Source organism: Protopterus annectens, chromosome 6.part0, assembly GCF_019279795.1.
Source record: "Protopterus annectens isolate FY-2018-M chromosome 6.part0, PAN1.0, whole genome shotgun sequence".
Taxonomy (NCBI): domain Eukaryota; kingdom Metazoa; phylum Chordata; order Ceratodontiformes; family Protopteridae; genus Protopterus; species Protopterus annectens.
This window is the reverse complement of record NC_056737.1, coordinates 1,947,263,308-1,947,291,268: the sequence shown is the minus strand read 5'-3', so window position 1 is coordinate 1,947,291,268 and position 27,961 is coordinate 1,947,263,308. Positions and strand designations below refer to the sequence as shown.

Here is a 27,961-nt window from a genome sequence, read left to right as displayed (position 1 = left end):
ATATATATATCTATATATATATTTATATATATATATATATATATATATATATGTATATCAAGAAATCCGAAGTTCCCCGAAAAAGTATGTATAAACCAGTCCCTTAGCAAAAAATAGGAAGGAGAAACAAAGTCTGTATAGAAAACGCTGTTATATAGCATTCCAGCAAACTGCGTTTCCCTCACACTTCAAAACATATAAGAAACTTCAATTACTTGCTTAAACAGCAAAATACTGGTTCTCAAATACCTGCTAATTACACATACCAATGTCCAAAGTAAAAAACAGAGCTTATAACGCTGTTGTAGTGGCTTCCAATAGTAGCGTTATATTCAACTTCCACACATATGCAAATTTGCAGTTTCCTGTGGACCTTTTCAAAGCTTTTTTCAGATACCAGCATCCAAAATTAAACTTACAGCCCTGTTATATTAGCTTCCAACAACTGCATAATATACAGCTTCCAAGTGTATAAAAGTTCACAGGTTCTTATAAACCTCTTTCCAAGCGTTGCAAATACCAGCATCCAGGATAAAATTATAGATTTTATTGTGTATTAAGTGAGCGCTTTCATGGTGTATTCAACCCTGCTTTATCAGACAAACCCAGGTTTGTCTGATGAAGCGTAGGTTTTACTACGCGAAAGCGCTTACGGTTGTGTTCTTGTTGGATGGAAATAAATCGTGTGGATTTTGGTTTTAACCTGTTGTCTACGAAGCTTCCTTTCATCAGTGGTTAGCTCTCCTTTTAGTTTTCTACATTAGTTGTCCAATATAGTAAGAGCATGTCTGTTCTTAATACTGTTTGTAAGACCATATTTGGAGTGTTTTTGTGGTTCTAGAAATAGTCGGTCACTAAGGATTGTAGATAGGATATACCATATAATGAGAGATGAGTATAGTGTAATATGCATAGTCTTGAAAATGAAATGTGTTGTAATATGCCAGAAACATTTAAATACCTCAGCAATGTCCATTTAATCTAAAGACTATGAGGATGAGTTGACACTATTTGAAGATACAGTGCAGTATTTTTTTTTTTAACCGGATGGATAACAGATGATTGAAAACAGCTTTAATGAAGAGGCTTTTGCATCAAAAACTGTGACTGAATTGAGGAACATGTGGGACATATGTATGGCAGTTATCCCAACAAATTGGGTCAGGGGAGTGTAGAAGCAGTCAGGCAAGGTAGATCAAGTGATGATTACCTGACATTTCTAGTCCATGTTTCTTTGCTGACTTTGTTGCATTGTAAACCAATTGTACATTTGTTTAGTACTGTCACTGAATTGCTTTTAAGTCATGGTCGAACTTATGCAACAGACTGCATTTTAAATCACCAAGCTTTAATTTTTTCCCCAGTTCAGTAATACTAGTGGTAATACTACTTTCTCATAACTCCTCTGAAGAGATGCTAAAGCTCTTCTTGCATTATCCTGCCAGTTCACTTCACTAATGGGACTAGTCGCTACCAGGCACCAACATGGCAAACGGGCACCAACATGGCAAACAGACTTGGCTGGATAAGTACCTGTTGGTCCTCATCTTGCAGGTGAAGGATATGAAACTACTGATAGAGATCTGTTGTGGTGATGAGTAGCGCTTGTATCTTAAGTTAGTAGTTTTATATTTTTCATGTGCAGGACTAAGATCTGCTGTGCCAGGGTCCTGGTGCAGCTTTTCCCATCAGTGAAGTGGACAGACATGGAAAATCAGGATCCAAAGTTATGGTAAATACATAACTTATTTTTGAATTTGTGATATCTGCATATTTGCTACCTGTGCATTCTGTGTTTACTTCTGTTTGCTTCATATTTCTTAGAGGTGAAGGGCTATCAGATGTATAGCTGACATATTTTTCTATTCTACATTGTTACACTTTAGGTTCAAAGTTTAGAGGGAGAGGTACCACATGTTCCTGCTTCAGCACCCAGCAGAATTGGAAAAGGTATGCATTAAACAGTTTAAGTTTTTAAAATCTTTTCTCGTCTTGGTCAGAAGCTTTAAAAGTGAAATACTTTGCTACATTCATCTGATGATTTGTATGCATTGAGAGCAGCTTTGCTACCAAACAGAGCAATGTCTTAACGGTTCAGTTCTAATAAAATACTCTTGGATTTTGCATATGGGTTCAGGGACTAGATCAGCTGTAGCTAGCCTCCAGCATAGCCTGGCTACAATAGTTTTGTGTGAGAAATTATTTGTGGGCTTACCTGCTGCCACACGTGCAAGGTGTCCTGCGCACCATGGGAGACTTGAGATTGAATTCTGACACAGATGATGCAAAGCTGCTTGGCCTGCAGAATAAGAGATTAAAGATGCTTGCCTCCTTCCAGAGGAAGGACTATAAGGAATCTCTATCTTTCCCTGGATACCGCCTCAATGAGCGTCATCTGTGATGTAGGCTTGAGATGTATAGAAGGAAAGTAGGACAGAGACTGGAGTGGGTAGGACTTCACCTTGGGAGGCATTCCTTTGGAGAAACAGGACCCCCCCCCCCCATGAATGTTTAGCCACATTGCATAGCTCCCAGTGTGTTATTAACACACACACTGTGGGACTAAAGTCTAGAGCTCAGTAAGGAAATAAACCTCAACTCACAACTACCACTTTGACATCAGCTTTACCTACCATCATGGATGATGCACAGGAGAGGGCAGGTAGAGGTGGGAAAGCAATTAAAGTGAGAAATTTTGTGAATGCTATCTCAGCACTGACTTCTTATGGGATGGGAAGTTTGTAACAGAGTCAATTAAAACTAAGGTGAAATTTTGAAAATGTTTGTCTCTGTTATTAAATGACACAAACTTCAATGTTATTGTCAAGTTCATTTTTTGTATGTCTATTGAAAATGAGTTATATTGCTGAATCTGTTATAGTATACCTTCTATAACTGGGTTTTCTTATACAATGATTTACATTTCTGAACTGATGAATTTGTAATTGTGGGTTTAGATATGATAAAATTGGTGAAGCCCTTCACTGGGTATTCTGTCCCTCCTTTCCTGTTAAGTGAGCTTCTTTTACTGAGTTTCAGCCTATTCATTACCTTAAGTAACTTTTGTTCGTAATGAGATGCAGTTAGGGGAACCTACAGTGATCCATCATCCAGGCAGCCATGAAGGGTGACTATTTTGCTGACCTTGTCCCTGGTGTCTTTACAGAAGCCTGACATAACTCTCAACCTGTTAGTGCAAGAAGTCTGGATAAAGCATAAAATAATGGGGGACAAAGGCTTAAAAAAATAAGGATAGATTTTAAATACTGCTCTTATAAACTTAGAAAGTTGCTGGAATAAACAGGATTTGTGTTTAGTGGCATTTCCTTAAAGATATCAAGTCTAAAACTCAAATGCATGTCATTATTTAGTGACTTTAATCCATAGTGATTTACCAGCAAACCCCAGATTTTATATGGAAAAGACCAAAAATATGAGGCAAAAATCTGGACATTCTGCAAAAGACTGTACAGTTGAGAACTTTGAAGCCTGATCTTACTATGGTCTCAACGTTCAACCTGGTTGTCTGCTGCACACTGTATATGCATAATTCAAATTGTGGCTATTGAGCTCTTCACAGCAGCTTGGAATGGGTGTGCACTTTTCATCCATTTTGCTGCTGAAACACTCACCTGTGTTAGTCATGTAATGGGCTTAGCTGTCTTCCTGCAGAATGGGCAGTCCAGCAGTACTGTGTCTGCTCATTTTCATCCTCTCCCCACCAGCTTCTTCATTGCTCTGGGAAAGAATATATGCCAGGTCATCTTGTTGCAAACAGAGATTTATCCTTCTGTGATAAGGAGACATCTTCTGAACTTCACATTTATTTCATGTTGCTATTAACAGTCAAAAGAATTCTGGAAATCAGGGTCAGTGGCACAGCAGATAGCACACCTGCCTTTATTGCAGAAGGTTGTGGGTTCTGTTCTCACAACAGGTAGATCAATTGCTGACAACTGTAATGCTTATTAAGGAGGTTGCTGAACCTAGAGTGTATCGACCTTCAGAGGAAACCTTAAACCAAGGCCTCATCTGTAGCTCAGGTGGATGTAAAAGATCCCACAGCATCCATCAAAAAATACGGTTCCTTTATTTATATGCAAAACAAACTTGTTTACGACATATTTACAAATGTACAGATATATAAAGATACAAATGTTTACATATTTTCATAATTTCCTATACAGTCATACTAAATATTTACTCCTGTTAACCCCCCATTTCTTTTTCCGTAACTACCATCTGATTTTACATAATATTTTTGCTAAACTCCATTTACTATTAAACGTAATTTAATTTATTCTTTCATTCCATATAACCCATATGACCTAAAATGACCTAAAATAAATCTCTAACGTATCCTTTACTTCTGTTCTTGTTATATCCACATTTAATCATAGCCATGTTTATTTTATCCACTTCTTTTCCATCCATCCACAACCCCTTTTTCCAATTTTTACGCATGGGTTTGGGGCGTCACTTGTTCTGTAGTTGTCTCTTCTTGTCAGTGTAAACATACTATATCACTTTTCTTTTTATATGGCATATTTTCTTTTATTTGTAATTTATCAATTATCAGTCTCCGCAGTCTTTACCTTCATTTTGATTATACCATTTATTTTTTATTTTTATAGTTTTGATTTTTTATCTGTTAGATTTTCCCATGGTGTATTACAGTAATGCTTTATCATTACTTTCTTATACCATACTTTCCTATCTTTTTCTATACCATCAGTTTTTATTTTCTGCAAAAACATTTTTTATTGGTAACATTTTATGTCTTCATTTATGCGCTCTCTCTTTTACTCCCATTTTACCATACCTCAAAATTCATCATACTTATGTTTATATAGTTTTGCAACTAATCTCTCATCTTTTTTCATTTATCCATTGTAACACTTCATACAAATTTAATTAATCAGCATATACCACTGAGTTAATTAAACTTGAACCTTCTCCGACTTTATTTACGTGCAAAACTCTTCTTTCTACTGGGTTTAGTCTAGAACCACATATAAATGAAAACATTATTTGCAATAATTCCTTTTCAGATACTGCTGGCAATGCAAATACACTTGCTAAGTATGCTGTTTTTCCCATCAGTACTGAAATTATCAAATAAGCCTTTTTCTAAATGATAATTCATACGTTCTCCAGAAAAGACAGGTTTATTTTATTTCTTGAATTGTTTTTTTTCCTCACTGCATTCTACTTACATCTTCATTCCCAAATGTACTAAACACAGAAATGTCATTTTAAAGTATATACCCCCATCTTTCTGTATCACCTAAACCTTCAGTTTTCTCATTATTTAAAGCCATCCCTATCACCGCTAGACACTAATTTTGCAACTTATTACTTTCAGCCAAATATTTTTTTGTAGTTGTTATAATTTCATCTGCATATGTTCACAAAACTGGAATTCTTAACCCTTTCTGGTGTTACATACCCCTCCTCCTTCATTTTGTAATTTATTTCACATACTATCAAATTCATAACTAATACAAAGAGTATACAACTCATTTGGGACATCCCTGTCTTACACAATGTACCTCTTGGCATAACCAGCCATTTGCAAGTATTTTACTTTATTACTGTACACTGACTATAAATCTCCTAACTTTTCCGCTTATATTTTTTCATTATTACCCATAAGATTTCATGCCCAGTTGTATCAAATGCTTTATTAAGATCTCCTGTCATGATTTTCAGTTCTTTTCTATAATGTCATCCACAATTTCTCTTTCATTGGTAATTCTTGACAACTGCTCCCCTCAACTGTATATATTATCTTCCATAATATTTTCCATTTTAGTTTCAAATCACTTTTGTATGTTCATAAAGATCTTATTATTTAGAGCTGTAGGTCTCTAGTTTGTCTCCTATCGTCGGTCTTCCATATGAATTTAAGTATTCCACTACGTAATTCTTTATACATAAAAGCTTCATTTAACAATTCATTCAAAATCTTTAAGAAATTTTTTTAAGAAATATTTTTTTTTGCCATTCCCTTAAATTGTTATACATTTCCTACCTTATTCCTTCTGGTCCTGCAACTGAATCTATATTTACTTGCCCTAATACTTCAGCTCATTTAGAGATCATCTTTCCCAACTCTTATTCTCTTTTTCATTACCTTCTTTTTTCCTTTAAATATTTCTTGTACATATTGTATTACATTACTCAGTCCATTTCCTTAATTTTATTTTTTTCCTCTTACATTTTTTTTTATTTCTCTCATTACACTACCATCTTCCTTTACTAATCTGCTTAAGTAACTCAATTCTTATTTTCCTTGTAAAAATAAATATTTACTTGTATAACAATTCCTGTATTTTTACTTTATTTCTTTCATGTAATTTTTTTTTTGTCAAAATACTTTATATCATGTTCTAAATCTTCCAATGCATTATATGTATTTATATTTTTTTCTCTTTTTTTACAGTGGCAATATAATGTGAGAAAAAAAAATCCACTAGACAGGCCAGTTTTTATAAAATGTTCGTATAGTAATATGTTGTTTCCATAACTGTATTGCTGATTTTTTTCCTCCTCCATTCCCTGCTTTCTAATTTATCCTTTTATTCCTTTGCCTGTTTTTATATATCATTTTCCTTTATGTCTAGCCATATTGCAAGATGATCAGAAAATCCTGTTCCAGCTACCTCCCCTTCCCTTGTAGCTAAACTTTCTGGTACTATAACATAATCTGTTACAGATGTTCTTCATGTTTCACTGTTGCAGTCAATACATTTGGGTTATCTGCTTGCCCTCAGTCAGCCTGAATAACAAAGTCTTGGGTCCTGCGTCGGTTGCTGTCCCTTCTTCCATGATGTCCTCTCGTCAGGGGTATAAAACATGCAGCTGACGCCATTACATCAGTCTTTCTTGCCGTGTGGTGCCTGAAGCAGAAGTGGTTCGCAAGTGCCAGTCGGCCGACTCCTGAAATTTTCGTTTTTGAGTTTCAGAACCGAAATCTTCAACTAAAGCTAAGTACCCTATCGGGGAAACTTTTTCTTGCTCCTTACCGATGTCAGTAAAAGTTAATAATTGCATTACTTGTGGAAAGCAAATACCTCACAAAGATTTTCATTCTTGCTGTATTCCTTGCCTAGGCCCTGACCACTTCGAACCTTGCTGTCGGTTTTGTCCCTTATTTAATCAGCGCACTATCCATCGCCAGTATATTTTGGCCTCTAATATTTCGGTTCTCTGTTCAATTATCCAGAAATGTCGTCGGTTAGCCATCCAACTGCCAGTATTCCAAAAAAATTCAAAGATAAATACAGAGACAGGCCGCCTAGGTCCAAAGCTGCCAATGACACTTCTCCTAAGCCAGTCGCCAGTTTGCCGGTACTCAGTGAGGCGCTTTTGCAGCCCCTGATACCCACTACTTCCGATTCGCAGGCCTCTACTGAGACCCATTCGGAGTCCAGTATGCTATGAGATGCTTCAACTGTGGAAACTGCGGATGTCTCTACCTTGAATGGGTCCAGAGCCGCTGTGCAGGTACTGGCTTCTGAGGGTGTATTCAGGTCTACGGACTTGAATATTAAACAGACACCTCCTTCATTTAGGCCTAAACCTGGAACCATGCCTAAAAAAACGACACCCAGACTGTATGCTCAGGCCTCTATGCCTAAAAAACAAATGATAAGAATGGCTGAAGATCTTATAACTCTAATCAGGGGAAGCCAACCACCCCCCTTCTAAGAGACCTAGGACTGAAGTTGTTTATGAACCTTCTGATCAGGATTCTGATTCTTCTGATGATCTGGATTTACCCTTATCTACTTATGAGGATTCTGATGCAGAGGACTCTTCCCTCTGCTTCCCGTCCAGAAGATTTTTCCTTTGGTGAAGCCTTACATACTCTAAGGGAGCATTTCCACTGGGAAAGCCAGGATTTTTCTGATTCAAAAAAAGAGGCTTAGGGATTTTTTACTCCTGCCTCAGCATAGACCTTTAGCTATACCTCCAGTACTAGACATTGTTGATGATGCCTTTTCGGAATCTAGTTTGGCTACTGATTCTTTGCCTTCTGCTCCCAGAAAACCTGACAGACATTACAGAGTTCCTGATTCACACAAGTTCCTTTTTAAAAATCCTATTGCGGATCCAGAGACCATTTCACAGGGACCCAAGGGCATTAAGGCTTCTACTGCTAAAAATCCTACCCCTTCTGATAGAGACTCCAGGGCGCTGGATAGATGGGGTAAGAAGTTTACACTTCTGCAACCTTGGCCATTAGGGCCTTAAGCTGTCAGTTTCATATGTTAAAGTATCAACAACATGTTATTGGATTACTTAAACAGAAAATGATGTTGATTCCTGACTTTGCTGAAAATGATTACAGGATTTAATGCATTCTGCTGAACAGGTTGTAAAACATAATTTGCAATGTGGATTTGATTCATTAGAGGCCTCTTGCAGGGCTGCTGTTACTGGGTCTGTGGTCAGAAGGCATGCTTGGCGTAAGGAGCAATCTTTGCCTGATCATGTTAAAGCTAAACTGTTGGATGCTCCCTTAAATCAGGACCGCCTGTTTGGCAACAAAGCTGAGGAAGTTCTTAAAAAGATGGCAGATCAGGCTAAATCTATGCAAACTGTTAAAGATTTCTTACAAGTTCAGCATCCAATATTTTGTAGGCATTGGCCTTTAAGAATTGGTCCTTTCCAGCTTCTTCCAGGTCTTCTCAATCCAAACCCAGACACAGCAGAAACCCCAGGTTTAAGTCCCAGGGGACGCACAAGACTAAGCAGTGTGGGGTTTCCGCATCCAAATCTGGGAGTATTAAGACCCCCCCTCCCCATGGAAAACTGTCTCAATGACTTGTTTTTAAAACTTCCAAGCACTTCCCAACTGAATGCTCCTTTAGGCGGAAGGATTGGTCTGCAGGCAAAAAACTGGGAACTCATTACCCGGGACAAATGGGTTTTAAATATCGTGTCCCAAGGATACAGATTTCACTTCCACACATTACCAACACCAATCTGGTGGCCAGATCTACCCCCAAATCAGCGGGCAGAGGCCCAAAATCAAGTACTCTCCCACTTAAGCATGGGAGCTATTCAGATGGTCCCAGAAGAGGAAAAGGGACAAGGTTTCCATTTGAGACTTTTCCTGGTACCCAGAAAAGACAATTCTTGGCATCCTATCCTGGACCTTTCTACTCTAAACACCTTTCTGATGATTCCAAAATTCAAGGTGCTGACTCTTCACAAGCTGCTTCCTATGCCAGGCAAAGATGCCTGGTTGGCAACACTAGACTTAAAAGAAGCATACCTACACATCCCTATCGGGGAGTCTTGGAGAAGATACCTGTGCTTCAAAGCAGGCTACATGCACCATCAGTTCTCTGCACTGCCCTTGTGCCCAGGGTAATCACAAAGTGCCTAGCTCCAGTCATTGCATTTTTTCAGGCAAAGAAATATTCAACTATACACATACCTGGACGATTGTCTAATTCAGGCAGAAAGCCAGGACATACTTTTGAATCATCTGGCTTTTGTTCAAAGGGTGCTGACTTGTCTGGGAGACACCATAAATGAAATTACACCTGGTACCCTGTCAACAAATTATATTCCAGGGAGCAAGCTTGAATACAGCTTCCAAGATGGCTTTCCTCACACCAGAGAAACTGATTCAGTTGACAACCTACTTTAAACAAGTGGTCACAAAAACCCAGCTATCTGCAAGGCAAATACTGCAAGCCTTGGGGTTCATGGCCTCCTGCATTCTTCTAATTCCATATGCAAGGCTACATATGTGAAAACTGCAATGGTATCTCAAAAGCTATGGTGCCAACGTTCTCAGGATCTAGAAACAATGATTCCTATCATACCTTGCTTACGTCTAGAGTTCCTCTGGTGGGCAGAGGCCTGTCACCAAAACAAGGGACTACCATTCACACTACCCCCCGCCGCCCAAACCTTAACAACAGACGCATCAGACTATGCATGGGGGGGCTCACCTGGCAGGGAAGTGCATTCAGGGCAAATGGAAACAAAGTCAAATGCACCTGCACATGAATCAAAAAGAAATGTTAGCTGTACAGAATGCTCTGAAAGCCTTCAAGGACCACATTCGTCCTGGGCAACTAATGGTAAAGACAGACAACACCACTGTCGTGTGTTACATAAGCAGGGGGTACACATTCTTTCCCCGTCTGCAGACTAGCCATGGCGTTGTGGAACACAGCCTTGAGCTACTAAGTGAATTTACAAGCTCAATACCTGCCAGGAAAACTAAATACACTGACAGACGGACTAAGCAGAAACCTCATGGACCCACTTGAGTGGAAACTGGACCCAAGGATTTTCGACATGTTGACAAGTAAATGGGAGAGCCCAGATGTAGACCTGTTTGCCTCCACCCAGAATCATCAGTTGGGCAAATTTTACACAAGGATTCCCCACAAGCTAGCTTGGAAAGTGGATGCTCTGTCCTTCAGCTGGAAAAACCTATCCATTTATGCGTTTCCTCCTCTGCCTATGCTCTCCAAAGTACTACTAAAGATCAAACAGGACAAGCCAAGGACGATTTTAATTGTACCAGACTGGCCACGCCAACACTGGTACCTCCTCTTGCGCTGTGTATCACACTTGGCCCTATGGCACCTGCCTCAGACTCCTTCCCTGTTGTCTCAGCAAGAGAACCAGATTCTGCACCTTCAGCTGTAAACCCTGAACCTAGCAGCCTGGCAAATTACCTAATCTCTCCTTTACCATCCCTCAGTAAGTCAGTGATGGATGTCATTTTAGAAGCAAGGAGGCCAAGTACTAGAAAATCTTATGCTGCAAAATGGAAAAGAGTCTGTACCTGGAACCAATCTCAAGGGATGAGAGCAGCTGTGCCCAATTTACCTCAGATTCTACAATACTTAACTGAGATGCTTCATAAGGGCTTGTCCTTTTCCTCCATCAAAATTCATGCCTCAGCCATTTCAGCTCCTTATAACAGAGAGCCTCCCCTCTTCTCTCACCCACTGCTCAAGCAGTTCCTTAGAGGGGCCAAAAATTTAAGGCCACCCAGGAGAGCTCCAACTCCAGCCTGGGACCTTAACTTCATCTTGGAGAAACTCACTCTTCCTCCTTCTGAGCCAGCTGCAGATTTAAAATTCCTTTCTTGGAAAACAGCTTTCCTTTTAGCAATCACATCAGCAAGAAGGGTATCTGAATTACAGACCCTTATGGCAGTGGAGCCTTTCATCATCTTTCATGCGGACAGGGTGTCCCTCAGAACCAATCCCTCCTTCATGCACAAGGTGGTATACAGTGTGGCTCTTAATCAGTCCATTAATTTGCCTACCTTCTTTCCTAACCCACAGAACAAAGAGCGGATAATGCACTCCTTAGATGTGCACAGACAACTTAGATTCTACTGGGACAGGACTAAACCTCAAAGGAAATCTGAGCAACTGCTGGTGGCATTTGCTGCAGGGACAGAGGGGAAAGTTATTTCAAAACAAACCATTTCAAAATGGATAGGCAACTGCATTCATTTCTGCTATAAGCACCATGGAAAACCTATCCCACAGGGCATCAGACCCCATTCAACCAGGGCTTACATCTACCTCTGCAGCCTTTCTCAGAGGCGTCCCTACCAGGGACATCCTAGAAGCTGCTACCTGGAGTTTTGTACATACATTCACCAAGCATTATCATTTGCCAATTTTTTCTAAATCCAAAGCTGGCTTTGCCACTGCAGTCTTGCAGGGCCTTATAGCTGGTCCTAATTCTATTTAAATTTCTCCTCCCAACTGTAGCTTTGCGAATCTACCCAAATGTAATGACTGCAACAGTGAAACACAAAGAACATAGTACAGTTGTGTACACTTACCATAAATGTTGATGTTCGAGTGTATTCACTGTTGCAGTCCTGATTACCCTCCCTCCAGCCCCCTTTCTTCTTTTGACTATACCTCTACTTTCCCTTACTATGCTCAAAAGCTTTTTGGTGTATTTGCTTTTTTGTTGGAGGTATATCCTTGTATTTATAGATTTGATTGCTTCCCATTATGGGGGCACCTGACATCTGGGGCAAGAAAAACTGATTGTAATGGTGTCGGCTGCATGTTTTATACCCCTGACGACCTGACGTCATGGAAGAAGGGACAGCAACCGACGCAGGACCCAAGACTTTGTTAATCAAGCCAACTGAGGGCTACTGCAAGCAGATAACCCAAATGTAATGACTGCAACAGTAAATACACTCGAACATCTACATTTATGGTAAGTGTACACAATTGTACTTTCTGTACATACCCCTTTTGTAAGTCCATGAATTTTTGTCCCAGAGTTTTAATTTGCCACATCTTGTAACTTCTAACATTTTTCTTAATTTCCTTTCTTATGCTTGCCCCTTAAATCACAATTAGTGTCTCCTGTTATAATATTCATATTTATAACTATAGTCTAAAATCTGATGAAATAAACGTCCTTTTCCTCACAGTTAGTATAAGCATGTAATGTTATAATTCTTTATACTTCTTTCCATTTTCAGTCTACAATGGTTAGTTTTCTCATTTTTGCTGAAGTTGCATCTAATATCTTTACTGTTTTTCTACAGAATGTGGCTATTCCAAAACAGCTCTCATTTCCCAAATTCTAGATATCTTTCTTTCCCATAGTCTGTATTCTTTATTTGTTAAAAATCTTGTGTCTTCTAATGTAAGTGCATCTACATCACATGTTTTGCTGCACTCTTAAATCCCTATTCTTCTTACTGTATTTTTAATAATGTTCACATTTACAGAAAGCAGTGTAAAATTTTCATGTTCTGTTTTCCTTAGATTCATGATTTAATAAGTTCATAGGTAATTACTAGGCTTGCTTTATTAATGGACCATTCTAAGCCTAGCCAATTTTCCCCCCAAATTTGAGAATCTAACGCTGTACCTTGTATCTGTGAGTCAAACCAACCCCAGTCATTAGCTGTGTATGTGTGCTTGTGTGTGTGTGTGTGTGTGTATATATATATATATATATATATATATATATACATATATATATATATATATATATATATATATATATATATATATATATATATATATATATATATATATATATATATATATACATATATACATATATATATATGTGTGTGTGTGTGTGTGTGTGATGTATACTTTTTCATCCAGTTCCTTTCTTTTGTACTTATCCCTGCAATTTTTTTTTTTTTTTTACCAGCATATGTCTTCACTTATTTCAAAACCTTGTTTTATGTCCTCTTATTTTTTCGCATCTAATTTTTTTCTATTTCTGCTACTAGTAAAATTTCTTTTTGTTCATTTTCTTCTTTTTTTTATTTTCTTTACTCTTATTTTCATTTTTGTAATCCATCCATAAATGTCCAATTTTGTTACATTTATAAAATTGTAGTTCGCTTTTTGCATCATGCCCCATTTCCCCACAAATATAACATTTTTTATCACAGTTACTTATCGAATGTCCTTTTCCACACACAAAAAACACATTATGGGTTGTCCGCAGTATTTTGACATCCCTATATCCCTACACTTTTATCATGCTTGGTATATGTATATTTTTTTCTCTTTCTATTTTTAACATAATATTACAACCCCTTCCACCAGTCCATAAACCCCTTTTTATCATAAACCTTTACATTGTCCAGTACTTCTTCACATAGTTTTCAAATGTCCTTTCAAAGTCTCTCTCTCAACATTTGCTCTAAATTTTATATGAATCTTCCCTGTTAAATATTTTTAGCACATAAAGATTCCATGGGTTACGGTCTCTCTCTTTTTTCATATTCTCCAAGGAAATTTTCCAGTGAAAAAAACAGTCTCAAACATAATGTCACAAAATGTCTCTTTGGTCATTAGAATAAATGCTCTAACCTCATGTGCTTTGACACCCAAAGGAACCACTAAATTGTCCCACATGTCATACCTGTCCATTTCTTTACTTTGAATCCTTATGACATACATCTGTTTTTTCATTTTCTTTTGCCTGTTTTTCTACTACTCCCCCTTTGCCTTCTCTTACTTTTTCTGCATGTGTTTTATTTTCCCTATTACCACTATTCTTCAGGATTGTCTCTGCATCCTTCATTTGTATTTTCTCTATAATGTCCCCCCAAGAAACATCTTCATTTTCTGGCTCACTCTGCAGTGCTATTTTTTTTAAAGCAAATCATCTCACAACCCTCTTGACTGGAGCATTGTAATTATACATCCATCATTTGCTGACTTGTTTCCATCAAACAGATTTCTTAGAAAAAGCTCCTCAGAATCCTGCACACATTCTCCTGTCTCGGCATTTGCTTCCTGTTCCATTTCGCTCAACCACTCCATTATCTCCTCCTCTCTCCATCTGCCTCCCTTTTTTTCCAGGCCACTTCTACTACTGGAATGGAAAGAGGAAGTGCCCCTGCAAAATGGGTCCCACTCATGATGAGTAGGGGGTGTTATTTATATACATGTATATAATTCATATATTTTAACATCATTCAAACATTCAATATATTGATATTTCCATAATTATTCACCCTCACCACTCTTTTACTCACAACCATTGTATCTGATTTCATTGAGTGTTTCATTCCTTATAGTCAATGTTGCATATAATATGATTCTGTTCATTCTCTAAGCTTCATTCTGGGATCTTGTCCCATAAAACTCCTACCATACTCTCTCATGTTCATGTTTAACATTTCAGAATTTAAATATCTTTTAATCAAATCATGTTTACGTACCTCTTTCCACATTTTTAGAATTTTCTCATGTTTAAAAAAACATGTTTTGTAGTTACCCAATTCTTTACATTTGTTACATATTCTATCCTGTTTTCTGTTGTGTGGCATCTTTTATAATTTCTGTATCTCGTCATTATTGCTTTCTTCTTACCTATTTCTCTTTTCATGGATCCACCAAATAAATGGATGCTATAGTGTTAACATACCATTCTTTTTTGTTCTTTTCTATCACATTCTGTTTTTTCCACAATACAGTTTTACTGTAAAATTCTTTCATTTCTTCATTAATAACACTTTCCGTTTCTTCCCATATTTCTTTATATTTGCAATACATTGTTTCTGTCAGTTTTTTATTTTTGTTATTCCTTTTAGTACTTTATACATACACAGAGAGGCTGCATACACAGTTGGATTTATCAGCCCCAATCCCCTGTGTTCATCTTTCATATACAAAATTCCCCTCTTAACTGAGTTCAGTCTTGACCCCCCAAATAAATGAAAAAAATTGTCTGCATAATTTTTTTTCATACTTCATTGGCATCATATAAACATTTGCAATATAAGCTATTTTACATATGATTATATTGTTTACTAGATGTACTTTCTTTTTGTATGAAACCTATGTCTTCCAGAATTCATTTAACTTTATCCCATTGTTCATGTCTGTACTATATCCTTACAAATACAGTTCCTAAAATATCTATACCCTTTTCATTATATTCCACACCTCCTATAATACGTTCATACCCAAATCCTTTGCTTTTCTCTTTATTTATGCTTAAACCAATTTTCTCCAACCATGTACTCAATTTTTCATTATTTTTTTCCATTTGTTTGCTATTATTACAATATCATCAGTGTAAGTATACGTTATTGGTAACTATCTTCTCCAGCATTCTGTATCCTCCCTTACTTGAATATTTTATTCATTTCCATTACTACTGTGTTCATGATTATAGGAAAGATCATACTGTTTGCAGGACATCCTTGTTTTATACCACACCATATTTTCAAATCTTCCCCAGTCCAACCATTTACGTTCAGTTTTACATCATTTTTTTTATATATTGATTTAATTACTTGTAATAATATTTCACTTCTGTTGTATGTTTGTAAAATTCCCTATAATGCTTTATTCTGAATATTACATATGCCTTACTGACATCACCTATCATGATTTTTGTTTCTATTTTATTAATGGCATCATTTACTTCCCTTATCCACAGTATGTCTTGATTCCCCTTTCCTTTTCTCCCAAACAAATTCTGATCCATTTTGCATTGTAGTCTGTTACTTTTCTCATGAAAAATGTTTTAGTCTGTGTTATTCATTGTAATTGGTCTCTATTTTTTTATTTCATCTTTATCTCCTTCCTTTAATATAAATTTTATCATACCTATACAGATTTCTTTATACTTAATTCCTCTTTCTAGACACTCATTCACTACTTCTGTAGACACCATTTTTGCCAGTCATACATTTCTTTATACATACTGTGTTCAATTCCTTCCATGCCTTTAGCTGAATTAACAGTAATATATTTTGCTTTCATTCAACTCATTTATATTTATTTTTTCTCTCTAAATGTTCATTATTTTCCTTATTTCAATTCTTGCCACTATAAATTTGCTCTATTTAATTTGTATATTCCTCTGTTTTAACTTGTTTCACTTTATTTTTTAATTCTTTTATTATCTTTCCTTCTTTTACTATCTTACATTAATATGGTGCTGCTATGCCTTTTTTTTCTTGTAAGCAAAAATGTTTCTTGTATACCAATTTATTAACCTTAATCATGATTTTTTTCTGCATAATTCTTTTTCTTAAAATTCTTTTTCTTCTCTATTAATTCTTTAAATATTTTGACTTAATATTTTGTATTACATTTTTTCTTTTTTCCTTTTCTTTTCATTCTAAAATAATTTTTTTGTATTTCTTTAATTGAATCCGCCATATTGTCCATTTTTTGTAAAAAAAATATCTCTCATACTGATATGTTGCCATATTTCTTTTCTTTCATTTTCTAATATATTCCTCATTTTCATGAATTCTTATTCAAATCACCACATAATCAGAGAACCTATTGTATTTAATTCATTTTTGTGTAATTTTTAGGCCTTCTGATATCAACAAATAATTTTTATCTTAATTTAATTTATTTTGTAAGTGCAGTGTTTATTTTCCCATATTTTTAATTTTCATAATTTCAATAATTTTATCATCAAAACTGTTATTTTTGTTTCTCAAATTACAGTTAGTCACCTGTCATTATTGTATCCATGTTAACACAGACATAATTAGGTATACTTATTGTTTCTCTTTTGTGTCACATATGCATATAATGCTATTAGTCTATATGCATATTTTTCCATCTAATATCCACTACTGTTACTCGTCCCAGTTCGACTGTTCTAATGTCTAATTTTATTTTATATTTTCTTGGCATAGTGTACATATACCTGAACATGTTTCTTTGCCTATATTCCAAATAACAGTACCATTCCAAAGTTTTTCACCCTTTCTTCTTCTGTTAGCATTCTAATGTCTTCTAACACTTATTTATTTATATTGTTTTAAATGTCCCTGCAAACTCGTATGTGGGTGAAAGTAAGAGAATATTCAAACTTAGGTTACAGGAACAAGTTAGGGACATTAAAAAGTTAAATTCAGAGAGCCCCATTGCACTACATTTTAAATTATTCCATGGTAGTGATGCAGCAAGTTTAAAGGAATACTATTCTTGAACATACTTCTTTAAAGTACTGTGATACTGTAGCAGTCAAACATGAATTGCTATGTAAAGTATCTATCTATATTCCTAAGTATGCACTTTAACTCCTTCAGATCTTAATATTGAATGTAACTGGAGGTATTTGATTTAATTTAATTATTTAATTTTGCATATTTTAATTATTTTTGGTGTATAAATGTATATACATTTTTTTCTTGTTTTTATACTCAAAGATATTTGAGCCAAGGCGCTAGAGTTCTATATTGCTGCTGAGTTCTATATCTGCTGTTTTTTCTGGAAGTGCTGCATTAAATTTGTTTGGATTGGTAGACTATTGGTGTTTTTTCTGTTTCATTTTGGCCTTTTGTCATAACATCATCTAGTGTCTGGGAGGAATGATTGAGGAGTAGTAGTTTGAATGAGTAGGTCAGAGCTAGAATTAGAGGGGCTAAAGCCAACTGGCCCAACGTGCGGGAGTAGTGTGCGACAGAAAAAAACTGAAAATTAAAGTTAAAAAAAGAAAAAAAAAACTGTTGTGCAACCAGTACTATTGTATGGTACAGAGACCTGTGCAGTGAAAGCAGAGCAGTTGAGAAAGGTATATCTGATGGAGTGTCTGATGCAAGTAGTAGAATCACACTGTGGAATAAATGAAAAAAAAATAAGGACATCAGAGCTGAAGCCCAAGTAACTCCAGTTGCAGAGAAGGTCAAATAGAAGAGATTAAGGTGGTGTGGGCACACGCTGGAAAGCAGAAGGAAATCTGTGAAGATGATTTGGAGCAGACAAGAAGGTGCAAGAGGAATCAAGAGCACCCAGAAAAGAGATGGATTCTGTATGAGAATACCTGCAAGTCAGCCGTCGCTGTCAAAGAAGATAGGAGTGTGGCATTGAATTGAGAGAGATGGCCGTAGCTGACACGATACCCCAACTTTATGTAGCTACATGGGGAAATGGGGGTTGATGCTCATGGCAATGTGTTAGTGTCAATTTGCATTAGCTCATCTTTAACTCATTTCTCAAGCAGGCCTCAGCAAATAGAGTGCTTGTCTAAGCATTTATTTAATTCAGGTAGAAAACTTTTTTAACTATATTGGAGCCTGTCTGGCTGCATTTACAGAGTGGTGGTGAAGATCCGTTAACAGTAATCTGCCTACACTGAATAAACTATCAAATGGATAGCAAAGACCAAAAACTGTTGTATTTGAATACATTCAGAAGTTGGGCACTTGGAAAACATTTAATTAAAAAAAAAACTCCATTGACATCTTTTATGCAGAAGAAAATGCTGAGTTGAAGTATTTCAGGTGTCATTGGTCAGTTTAGCTGAAGCATGGTCTTGTTTATAAAGTTACATTTTTTATTCTTTTATGAGTAGTGTACTTGAAGCAGATATCTTTTTCTCTATTGCTAGACATCTTAAATGATAATTTTCTAGTGTTCAGTTGGTCTGTGCCCTTGCAGTGTCATCTGTTAACTCGGAGTGAAAGACACTAGTTCTTCTCAGGCCTTGTGTTGGCTGCCATTAAGATAAGGTAAGTGGTTAGCTATAGTAATGCGGTAAAAAGTGCTGAGATGCCGTACATGATGGCTAAATTGCAGGATAGTTAAAATGACATCAAATACAGGTTTTCTTAGGAGAAAGGTAAAGAAGACCTACAGCGAATCCATTGAGGGTGCAGTTCCTTGGTATGCTGAAGGTGAACTGCAGTGGTCATGTTTAATGCAGATATGTTTTGAAAGAGCCATTGAGCTTCTAAACTGTTAGTTGTACGGCGACACCAGCACTTTTCTGAACAGTATGTTTAGCTTGCTGTTGGCTGTAATGCAAGTACGATGTCTGGTTTGAATAAGGTAGTGTTACCATTTACACAATATTATATTAACATGCAGAAATACTCTATTCACAGTAAGTTAATGGGTAAGTTCTTGCATCCTGGTTTGTTTGTAACCAGGTAAGTCTACTGAACCAAAATGGTTCTTTTTGATATATATGTGGTATGTAGTTGTGTTGCAGCCAATCAGTATAACTTTCATTAAGTCCCATTCCATTGATTTCCTATTTGCTGAACTTCACACCATTGATTTTTTTTATTACAAATGTAAATTAAGTGTTTTTGCAAGTGGGAAACCCCTCACATCGCCTCCTCTTTGTGCATATACTGACCCTGTGGGGAAGGAGACCTTTCTACATTCCAGGTGTTGCATCTTCTTATTCAAATACTCTACAGATAATTAATGTGTACCTGTTTGCTAGCAGAGAGTCACCGATTATTTTTGCAGTCAGCCGTTATCCAAAAGGGGGATACATATTAGTTGTAACTCAAAAGGTAAAGTACTCACTTGGTAGACAAGTTTTTTTGGTGGGTATAAAAAAGGGAATGCACAAATGAGTGAATGCCCATTTGTGTGAATCACATACCGTTGACAACTATTAAAGTTTTATGTAGTGTATGTAAGTAGGGACTGCACAGGAAAATGACTGATTACAGAGGTGGTGGTTGTGAAGGTGTGCAAGATCGCAATGTAGCAGTTAGGAGAAAGGTGCACATCTCTGACAGATGGGCCAGATGTGGAAGTACCTAGCTGTAATGATGACTGCAGCAGTGATTTTTCTCAAAGACCTACTGTTATGGCAGATTTTATAATGCAATTGTAGTTTTATCTACTTGCTGTTTGGACTTCCAATTCTCCCATTGTGTGCATCAAATTATTGGCATCAATATTTCCCACCCAAGGACAAGGGGGATTCAATATTCACTCTTATTTAGATGACTGTTTAATCTATGCACCAGCCTGAGGTGAGATGTAAAGGAAATTGCAGTATCAGTCAAGTGTACTCACTGAACCTGCTGATGCCCTGACTGAAGTCAGTGTTGAAGTATTCCTAACACATGGTTTATCACCACTCTGTCCAGTGTACCAAAGGTTTACCGTCCCAGTATCGTACATCTGACATGTGACCTCAGCTCACAAGTGTAGGGGTATATAGGTGGATGTACGAGCATAATTCTTCAGACTGTCTCACTACCCAGCCTGAGTTGCAGGTTGCTTATCCATCAGACTAATTGTCATTTGGTCATTGATACCATTGATTCAAATACTCTAAGTGCCCAGCTAAGGAGCCTTCCATTATATTTAAGTGTTTTTCTTGCTGGTATTCGATATTGGTTAGGACAGGTACGTGCAAGTGTGGTAGGCAAATTCTATGCATACCCAGTTTTTTTTTTTTGCTTAGGAGCAGAACACAACTACAAAACTTGCTCCATCTTCCCATCCTTTGTACCCAAGACTTTGTAGTAGTTCTGTTTGTCCTCACCTAACACTTTCATAGAGACCCAATGTCTGAAATTCGCACAGTAGGGCCTCCTCTGTTCCGCATTAAACAGAACTGGCTCTGCTTTGCGATTTATGACTGGCTCATATACCGGCATATGGGCCCATCATAAATTGCAAAGCGGAGGCTGTTGGGATTTTAACTGGCAGTGCGACTTGGGATTGGTCTGCTGATCCCGGGACAGTCCCACTCAAATATGGATGTCTGGCAGCCCTACATGTAGGTATGTTTCGGTGTCAAAACTGCGAGTACTGCAGGTTTATGACTGAAGGTGCTTATGTTATCTTGAAGCATACTGGCAAAGTAGTTTGGGCTAAAAGCAGGCTTACATGTGAATCTGAAAATGTGGTCTGCTTAGCACTGTGTGAAACTAGTGAAAGTTTCTGTGTAAGCAAGACAAACAAAAAACATTCATGTAGAATTTATGAACATCTTTTAGCCATTAAAAAAGGAAGACAGCAATAACGCTTTAACAAAATGTGCTGCAGTTTGTGGTGTTTTAAAAAAGTTCTTTGTATTAGATTTTATTGATAAGCAAACGCATTACTTTAATTCAAAGCAATAAATTGGCAGATATTGTCAGCTGATAAGTGGCCAGGTTTAAAATATAGTAATAGTAAATGTTTGCTTAAAGTACAGATAATTTGAATATTATGGTTTTAATTTTGGCTTTCACTAAAAAAAAGTTTAGTTATTGGCAATATTTATTGAACAAGCCATGGTGGTATAGCGGTAGCATTGTTGCCTCACAGCAAGAGGTTCTCCTGTGCGATTCACGGCTGGAGTGCCTTCTGTGTGGAGTCTGCATGTCCTCCCCGCAGTTGTGGCCTCTGAAAGACATGCATGAATGGGTGTGCCTTCGCTGAAGGTTGGGCATCGGGCTGGCAACTCGGCACCATAAAAAATCTACTGCCAATCATTAGCGGACCGGAGTTCCGCTGTGGCGACCCCTAACCGGGAAAAGCCGAAAAGACAAACAACATTGACAATATTTATTGATGCATTTTACTTAGGAAATTTTAAGCTATGCTATTCCAGTATTTTTATTTTGTGTGTGTAGTGTTAGATGCTCTCTTAATCTCCATTTGGTTGAAACGTTTGCAATGTTTTTAATGTTTTGTATCCCTTACTTTTCAGCTTCACTGGCATTCTTCTGTTATAGATTACTTGTGACACTCTGACCCAGTTGGCTGCAGCCTCTCTGATTCTGTGTTTGACCTCCTCATTCAGACTTTTAAGTTTTCCTGCACCACCCCTCCCATATACTTGAAGCAGCTAGCCAAACATATACATCTATTAATGTATAGGCACATTTGTGTGACTGCCTAATAGCTCTGGCCCATGGTTTAAAAAGTTGTTTGGACCAGCTCACCCACCCAGTTAACAAATGTAAAAGAAATACAAAAGTTGGAGAAAGCATTTTAAAATTTTTTGAAAATGTCAGCTGCTACCACTCTGTGGAACAGAATGTTGGAGCCCTGACTTGCAGTGCTGGAGATTTAGGACTGATAAACTGATCCAGTAGCTGGGGAGTCATCTGTAGGTGGGAATGAGCAGCATTTTGCCTACTCCTGCATCTCCAAGTGGAGAGTAAAGTTTTTTTTTTTTTTTTCCCTGAGCTGAGAGCAGTGACTTGTCATGAAGTCCATGTACTTTTAGCACAGTCAACAATGTAAGTGGATTTTCTGTGTTCTTAGATGTGCAGTGATGGCAATGTACCAGGCATGGGATGGAAAAAAGAGGGTGGAGCTTAAAAATATCTGAACCATCCACACAGATAATGGCTCACTTCGGCCCAGCCTCTTTCCCCCGACTCTGTAATATGAAGGGAGGGGTCAATGAGAAGTCTAAAAAAAATTTAGTCTAAAAGTAAAATTTCAGCTGCTTAGAGTAGCCCATTCTCTGAAACTGCTAGTATGATGGGGACATAGAAGTTGTGGTTAGCACTTGAACGAATATACTTTTAATGTTTTGCTGTATGAGAGATGTAGAGCCTTTTTGCACTATAAAAAAAACTTTGAAGTGATACTTGATTTTGCTGGTTTAAAATGTTGTTTTTCTTTCGGCTTTTCCCGGTTAGGGGTTGCCACAACAGAACTCCGGTCCGCTAATGATTGGCAGTAGATTTTTACAGTTCCGAGGTGCCAGCTCGATACCCAGCCGTTAACGAATGCATGCCCATTCACGCATGTCTTTCGAATGCTACTCGACCGCGGGGAGGACATGCAGACTCCACACAGAAGACGCATCAGCAGAGAATCGAACGGGAGAACCTCTTGCTGTGAGACGACAACACTACTGCTGCACCACCGCGGCTTAAAACAAATTTGAATATTTTATTTTCTAGCAGATGTTCATCATTCCTATTACTGCAGTAGCATTTAGACTATGTATATATATACACACACACACACACACACATATATATATATATATATATATATATATATATATATATATATATGTGTATATATATATATATATAGAGAGAGAGAGGGAGGGAGAGAGTCCTGCTCAGGGGACAACAACCATCTAGCTTCTCAAAACCTTGGCTCCCTTCCGCATCTTCAGTCATACTGCTGATTGGACAGACTTGTGGAGAAAAATCAGCAGTCAGAGTGAATCTTTCTTCAGTACTTTTTTACCCCTCATGAATAAACAGCTCACAGACTTCACAGAAGCAGCATCCAGCCCTCAGCTTAGTTTCTGGCAGGTGAGTCCCCACTGGGGAACCCTTCCTCACACAATATTGCCATTTTAAGAAAAGAATTGTATTTTTTTTAAATAAGACTTTTTAACAGTATTTCCCATTTAAGCAACCCAGTATTCTTTACAATATTGGCAGTTTCTATCAGGGTAAGGAAAACAGGCCAGAACAAAGTGGTGTAGAATATATTATTTAATTATTACATAAAGGCAAAAATAGTTACATAAACCTAAGAACCACACCAGTTTGGGCTACATAAAGCCTTCCTCAGTGTAAGCCATACAATTCACTAATACCATTCACCATTGTATATATACAGTTACCAATATGAGCCATTCCCATTGGATAATTAAAACTGTTTATTTAGTCCAGGGGTAAATAAACCACCCAACTTAATTATCCACTTTTTTTTCTTTATTTAGAATGGGGTGCCAACCAATTTTATTACATTTATCTCCTGTAATCCTATCAATGTAGTAAATCTAAAATTTGCAATTGTGTGTGTAAGGGAATGCTTGTATAGGGCACTGGATTGTCTTTTATTTCTGATATCACTGAAGTGTTCAGTCATACGTAGTCTTAATGACCGTGATGTCTGTCCAGTGTAAAATGCTGAGCAAGAGCATGTGGCAAGATAAAATGACCCAATCTGTATTGCAGTTGGTCCAAAAAAATTATATCAAATATTATGGCTGTGTTTTTGCTGGAAAATTGTTTGCATTTGTTTACTCTAGAACAGTGTGCACAATGTCTACAAGGGATGCAACCATATAGAGGTTCACCCATAATTGTTTGTTGTTTTTATCTGTCAACAACCTGCTGTCTTTTGTAGTGGCTTAAAGTATGAACCTAATGTCTTGCTTCTACAAATAGAAAATGAACATTTATGATTGAGAATGTTGGATAATTTGTGGTCAGCTAACAGTATATTGCAATGTCGACTGATGCTATCCATCAATATGTTGGTATTACGTACATATGTGGTTAATAGACAAATATCAGAAGACCCCAGTTGCTGTTTGTCCTGTTAGGTAAATAATTCCTTCCTATCCTTGGCAGATGCCCAATTGCTTGCAGTCGAAATAATGCCAGATTCATAGCCTCTGGTTTTAAACCTGCAAATCAGGTCTTGTCTGTAATGTTCATAATTATCTGGATTGGAACAGATCCGTCTCATACGAAGAAACTGTGATTTTTGGAATGTTCCTTATAATATGAGGAGGATGGAAACTGGTTGCGTGCAATAGTGAATTATATTGTGGATATTTTCGATATACTTGACTATCCAAGCTATTGTCAATGTTTCTGGTGACCAAAACATCCAGAAACGTGATTTGTTGTACATGACAATTCACCGTAAAGTGTATACCCCACATATTACCATTTAAATATTCCACAAATTCTGTTAAGTAATTACTGTCCACTCTGCAGACCATCTAACAGTCATCTAGATACCATCTCCATATGTCTATTTCTTCCAGATATATATTATGAGTAAAGTCATAAATCAATTATTCAACAAAGGCCATGAACAAATAGCATAAATTGGGGCAAAATAAACCCCCGTGGCAGTGCTTTGCAACTGCCAGAAACATCTACCATGATAGTAAAAGGTATTTTTGGTGAGTATGTGTTCTGCTAGACAAACTAGGAAAATATTGCACACTGGTTGGATATAGTTCAGATCTATCTAACCAATATTGTAAAGCCTACAATCCCACCCAATGGGGAATGTTGGTGTATAACTCTGTCACATCGAGTGCATAATAGCCACCCAGGTTCTAATTACATATCAGAAATGATGTCCAAAAACTGCATAGTGTCTTGTATCTGAGATCTGACGCATTTTAACAAAGGCTTTAGGTATTTGGTCAGAAACTGGGAAAGTGGTTCAGTGAGTGAACATTTCGAAGAAACAATTGGCCTACCAGGTGGGTTTTCCAAGATGTTCATCGTGTTACCCTGCTGCAGTCATCACACTTAGGTTATCCTGCCATCAGGCGGTCCCGCAGTCGGCCTGAGTTCCAAAGTCTTGGTCTGGTGTCGGTTGCTGTCACTTCCTCCCTGACGTCTGCGTGCCAGGGGTATATAAGAGGCATCCAACTCCATTTTCTCCAGTCTTTCTTGCCGCGCGGTGCCCGAAGCAGAAGCAGTTCGCAAGTGCCGGTCGGCCGACACCTGAGATTTTCTAATCGAATTTCAGTCCGAAGTCTTCAGTAAAGCTAAGTACCCCGTTGGGGAACCCTTTCTTGCCTCAGTCCGATGTCAGAAAAAGTTAATTGCATTTCTTGTGGGAAGCAAATACCTCATAAGGACTTCCATTCTTATTGTATTCCTTGCCTAGGCCCAGACCACGACGTCACAGGCTGTCGGTTTTGTGCTAGGTTTAATAAACGAACTATCAAATGCTGTTTTGACTTCGCACGGCATTACTTTAGTAGGAAATTTAATTATATCATGCAGTCGGAGCAGCCGACGACCGCCATACATAAAAAACGCAAGGATAAGGACAGGCAGCCTAGAACCAAGCCAGACTCGGAGGCCTCTGCTGGGCGTGTCGCCTGTTCTCCGGTTTTCAGTGAGGCACCTACGCAGCCCCTGACGACTGCAGAAATGGAACCACAGACAGCTTTGGATTCTCAAGCGGAGTGTACTATGCCGTCGCATCCATCTTCTTTAGGCCCTACCGACACCGGAGCAGAAGGTGATCCCGGTGCAGTAGAAACGTCTTCGGTTTCAGAAGGTGTCTTCAGACCGACTACACTCACCATAAAATCTTATGCTAAGCAAAAAACTCCTTTAAAATCAAAAAAGACTGTGCATCAGTCTCCTGCTCAAGGCCCCATGCCTAAGAAACAGATGCTTAAGATGGCTGAAGATTTGATTTCCCTAATCAGGGGTTCCCATCCCCCTCCTGATAAAAGACCAAGACAAGAGGAGGACTCTGCTTCCTCTGACCAGGTTTCTATTTCCTCAGATTCTTCTGAGGAACAGGATTACGCTTTTCCCACTTATGAAGATTCTGATGCTGAAGACACTATTCCCTCAGCATCTCCCCCTGAAGACTACTCCTTTGGGGAAACTTTACATACCATGAGGGAGCATTTCCACTGGGAAGGCCAGGACTACTCTGATTCTAAGAAGAGGCTCCGAGGGTTTCTTTTACTACCCCAGCACAGACCACTTGCTATACCTCCAGTCTTAGATATTGTGGATGATGTTCACTTAGAGTCTAGTCTAAATCCAGACTCCCTACCTCCTGCTCCAGCCAAACCAGACAGATACAGAGTACCTGACACACAAATTCCTTTACAAAAGCCCTCTGGCTGACCCAGAAACAATTTCCCAGGGTCCCAAAGGGGCTAAAGCTTCTATGGCTAAAAATCCTGTACCCTCTGAAAGGGATTCCAGAGCCGTAGATAGATGGGGAAAGAAGATATACACCTCCGCTACCTTGGCTTTGAGAGCATTAAGTTGTCAGTTTCACGTGCTGAAATATCAGCAATTCCTAATGTCTCAATTAAAACAAAAACTGAGCACACATTCTGAACAGGCTGAATTCAAGGAAATGCAGGATCTGTTGCATGCAGCTGAACAGGTGGGCAAACATACTTTACAATGCGGATTTGATTCATTGGAAGCTTCCTGTAGAGCAGCTGTTACTGGGTCTGTCATATGCAGACAGGCTTGGTTAAAAGAACAAACCCTACCTGAACATGTTAAAGCAAAATTATTGGATGCACCTTTACAGCAGGATGTCTTATTTGGTGTCAAAGCAGAAGAGGTTTTAAAGAAAATGGAGGATAAGGCAAAGTCTATGCAGATGGTCAAGGATTTTTTTACAGGTACAACCCCCTCGTTTCAGCAGAAATTGGCCAACAAAAAAACTGGTCCTTTCCAGCTTCTGACAGACCACAGAGGGGCAAATACAGACGCCCAAGGGGCAGAGGTCAGTCACAAGGCCCTTACAAACCTCGCCAATGGGGTGCCACTAACCAGAAAGGAGGTGAACAGGCCCCAAACTAGCAGAAGACAAACATAATGACTCAACCCTCCTACTACCAAGCAAATCACTCTTGGCAGCTCCCTTGGGAGAAAAATTAGCACTTTTTGCAGACAACTGGCACATCATCACAAAAGACAAATGGGTCCTAAACATGGTCTCACAAGGATACAGATTCCACTTTCATACCTTGCCAAGGATAAAAGGAATGCTAACCCTGCCACCAAATCAATGGACAGAGGCACAAAAACAAATTACAGCTCTCATGGACATGAGAGCCATTCAACAGGTACCTACACAGGAGCAGCAAGGACAAGGATTTTACTCAAGACTCTTTCTAGTCCCCAGAAAGGACAAAGCATGGAGACCCATTCTGGATCTTTCAATTCTGAACACCTGTCTACAAGTACCAAAATTCAAGATGCTAACACTGCAGCAGCTTCTTCCCATGCTGGGCAAGA

The 27,961-nt window shown here is 38.0% G+C and overlaps 1 protein-coding gene across 2 annotated transcripts in view; it reads left to right on the top strand.

The window, feature by feature from the left end:
* The window catches only part of ITPRID2 (ITPR interacting domain containing 2), a 1,100,178-nt gene that overhangs the window by 474,260 nt on the left and 597,957 nt on the right, over positions 1-27,961 (top strand). For both annotated transcript variants that reach the window (XM_044075259.1, XM_044075260.1), the window contains one exon: positions 1,887-1,950. In XM_044075259.1, coding sequence (XP_043931194.1) covers positions 1,887-1,950 — 64 coding nt within the window. The remainder of the gene's footprint in view (positions 1-1,886; positions 1,951-27,961) is intronic.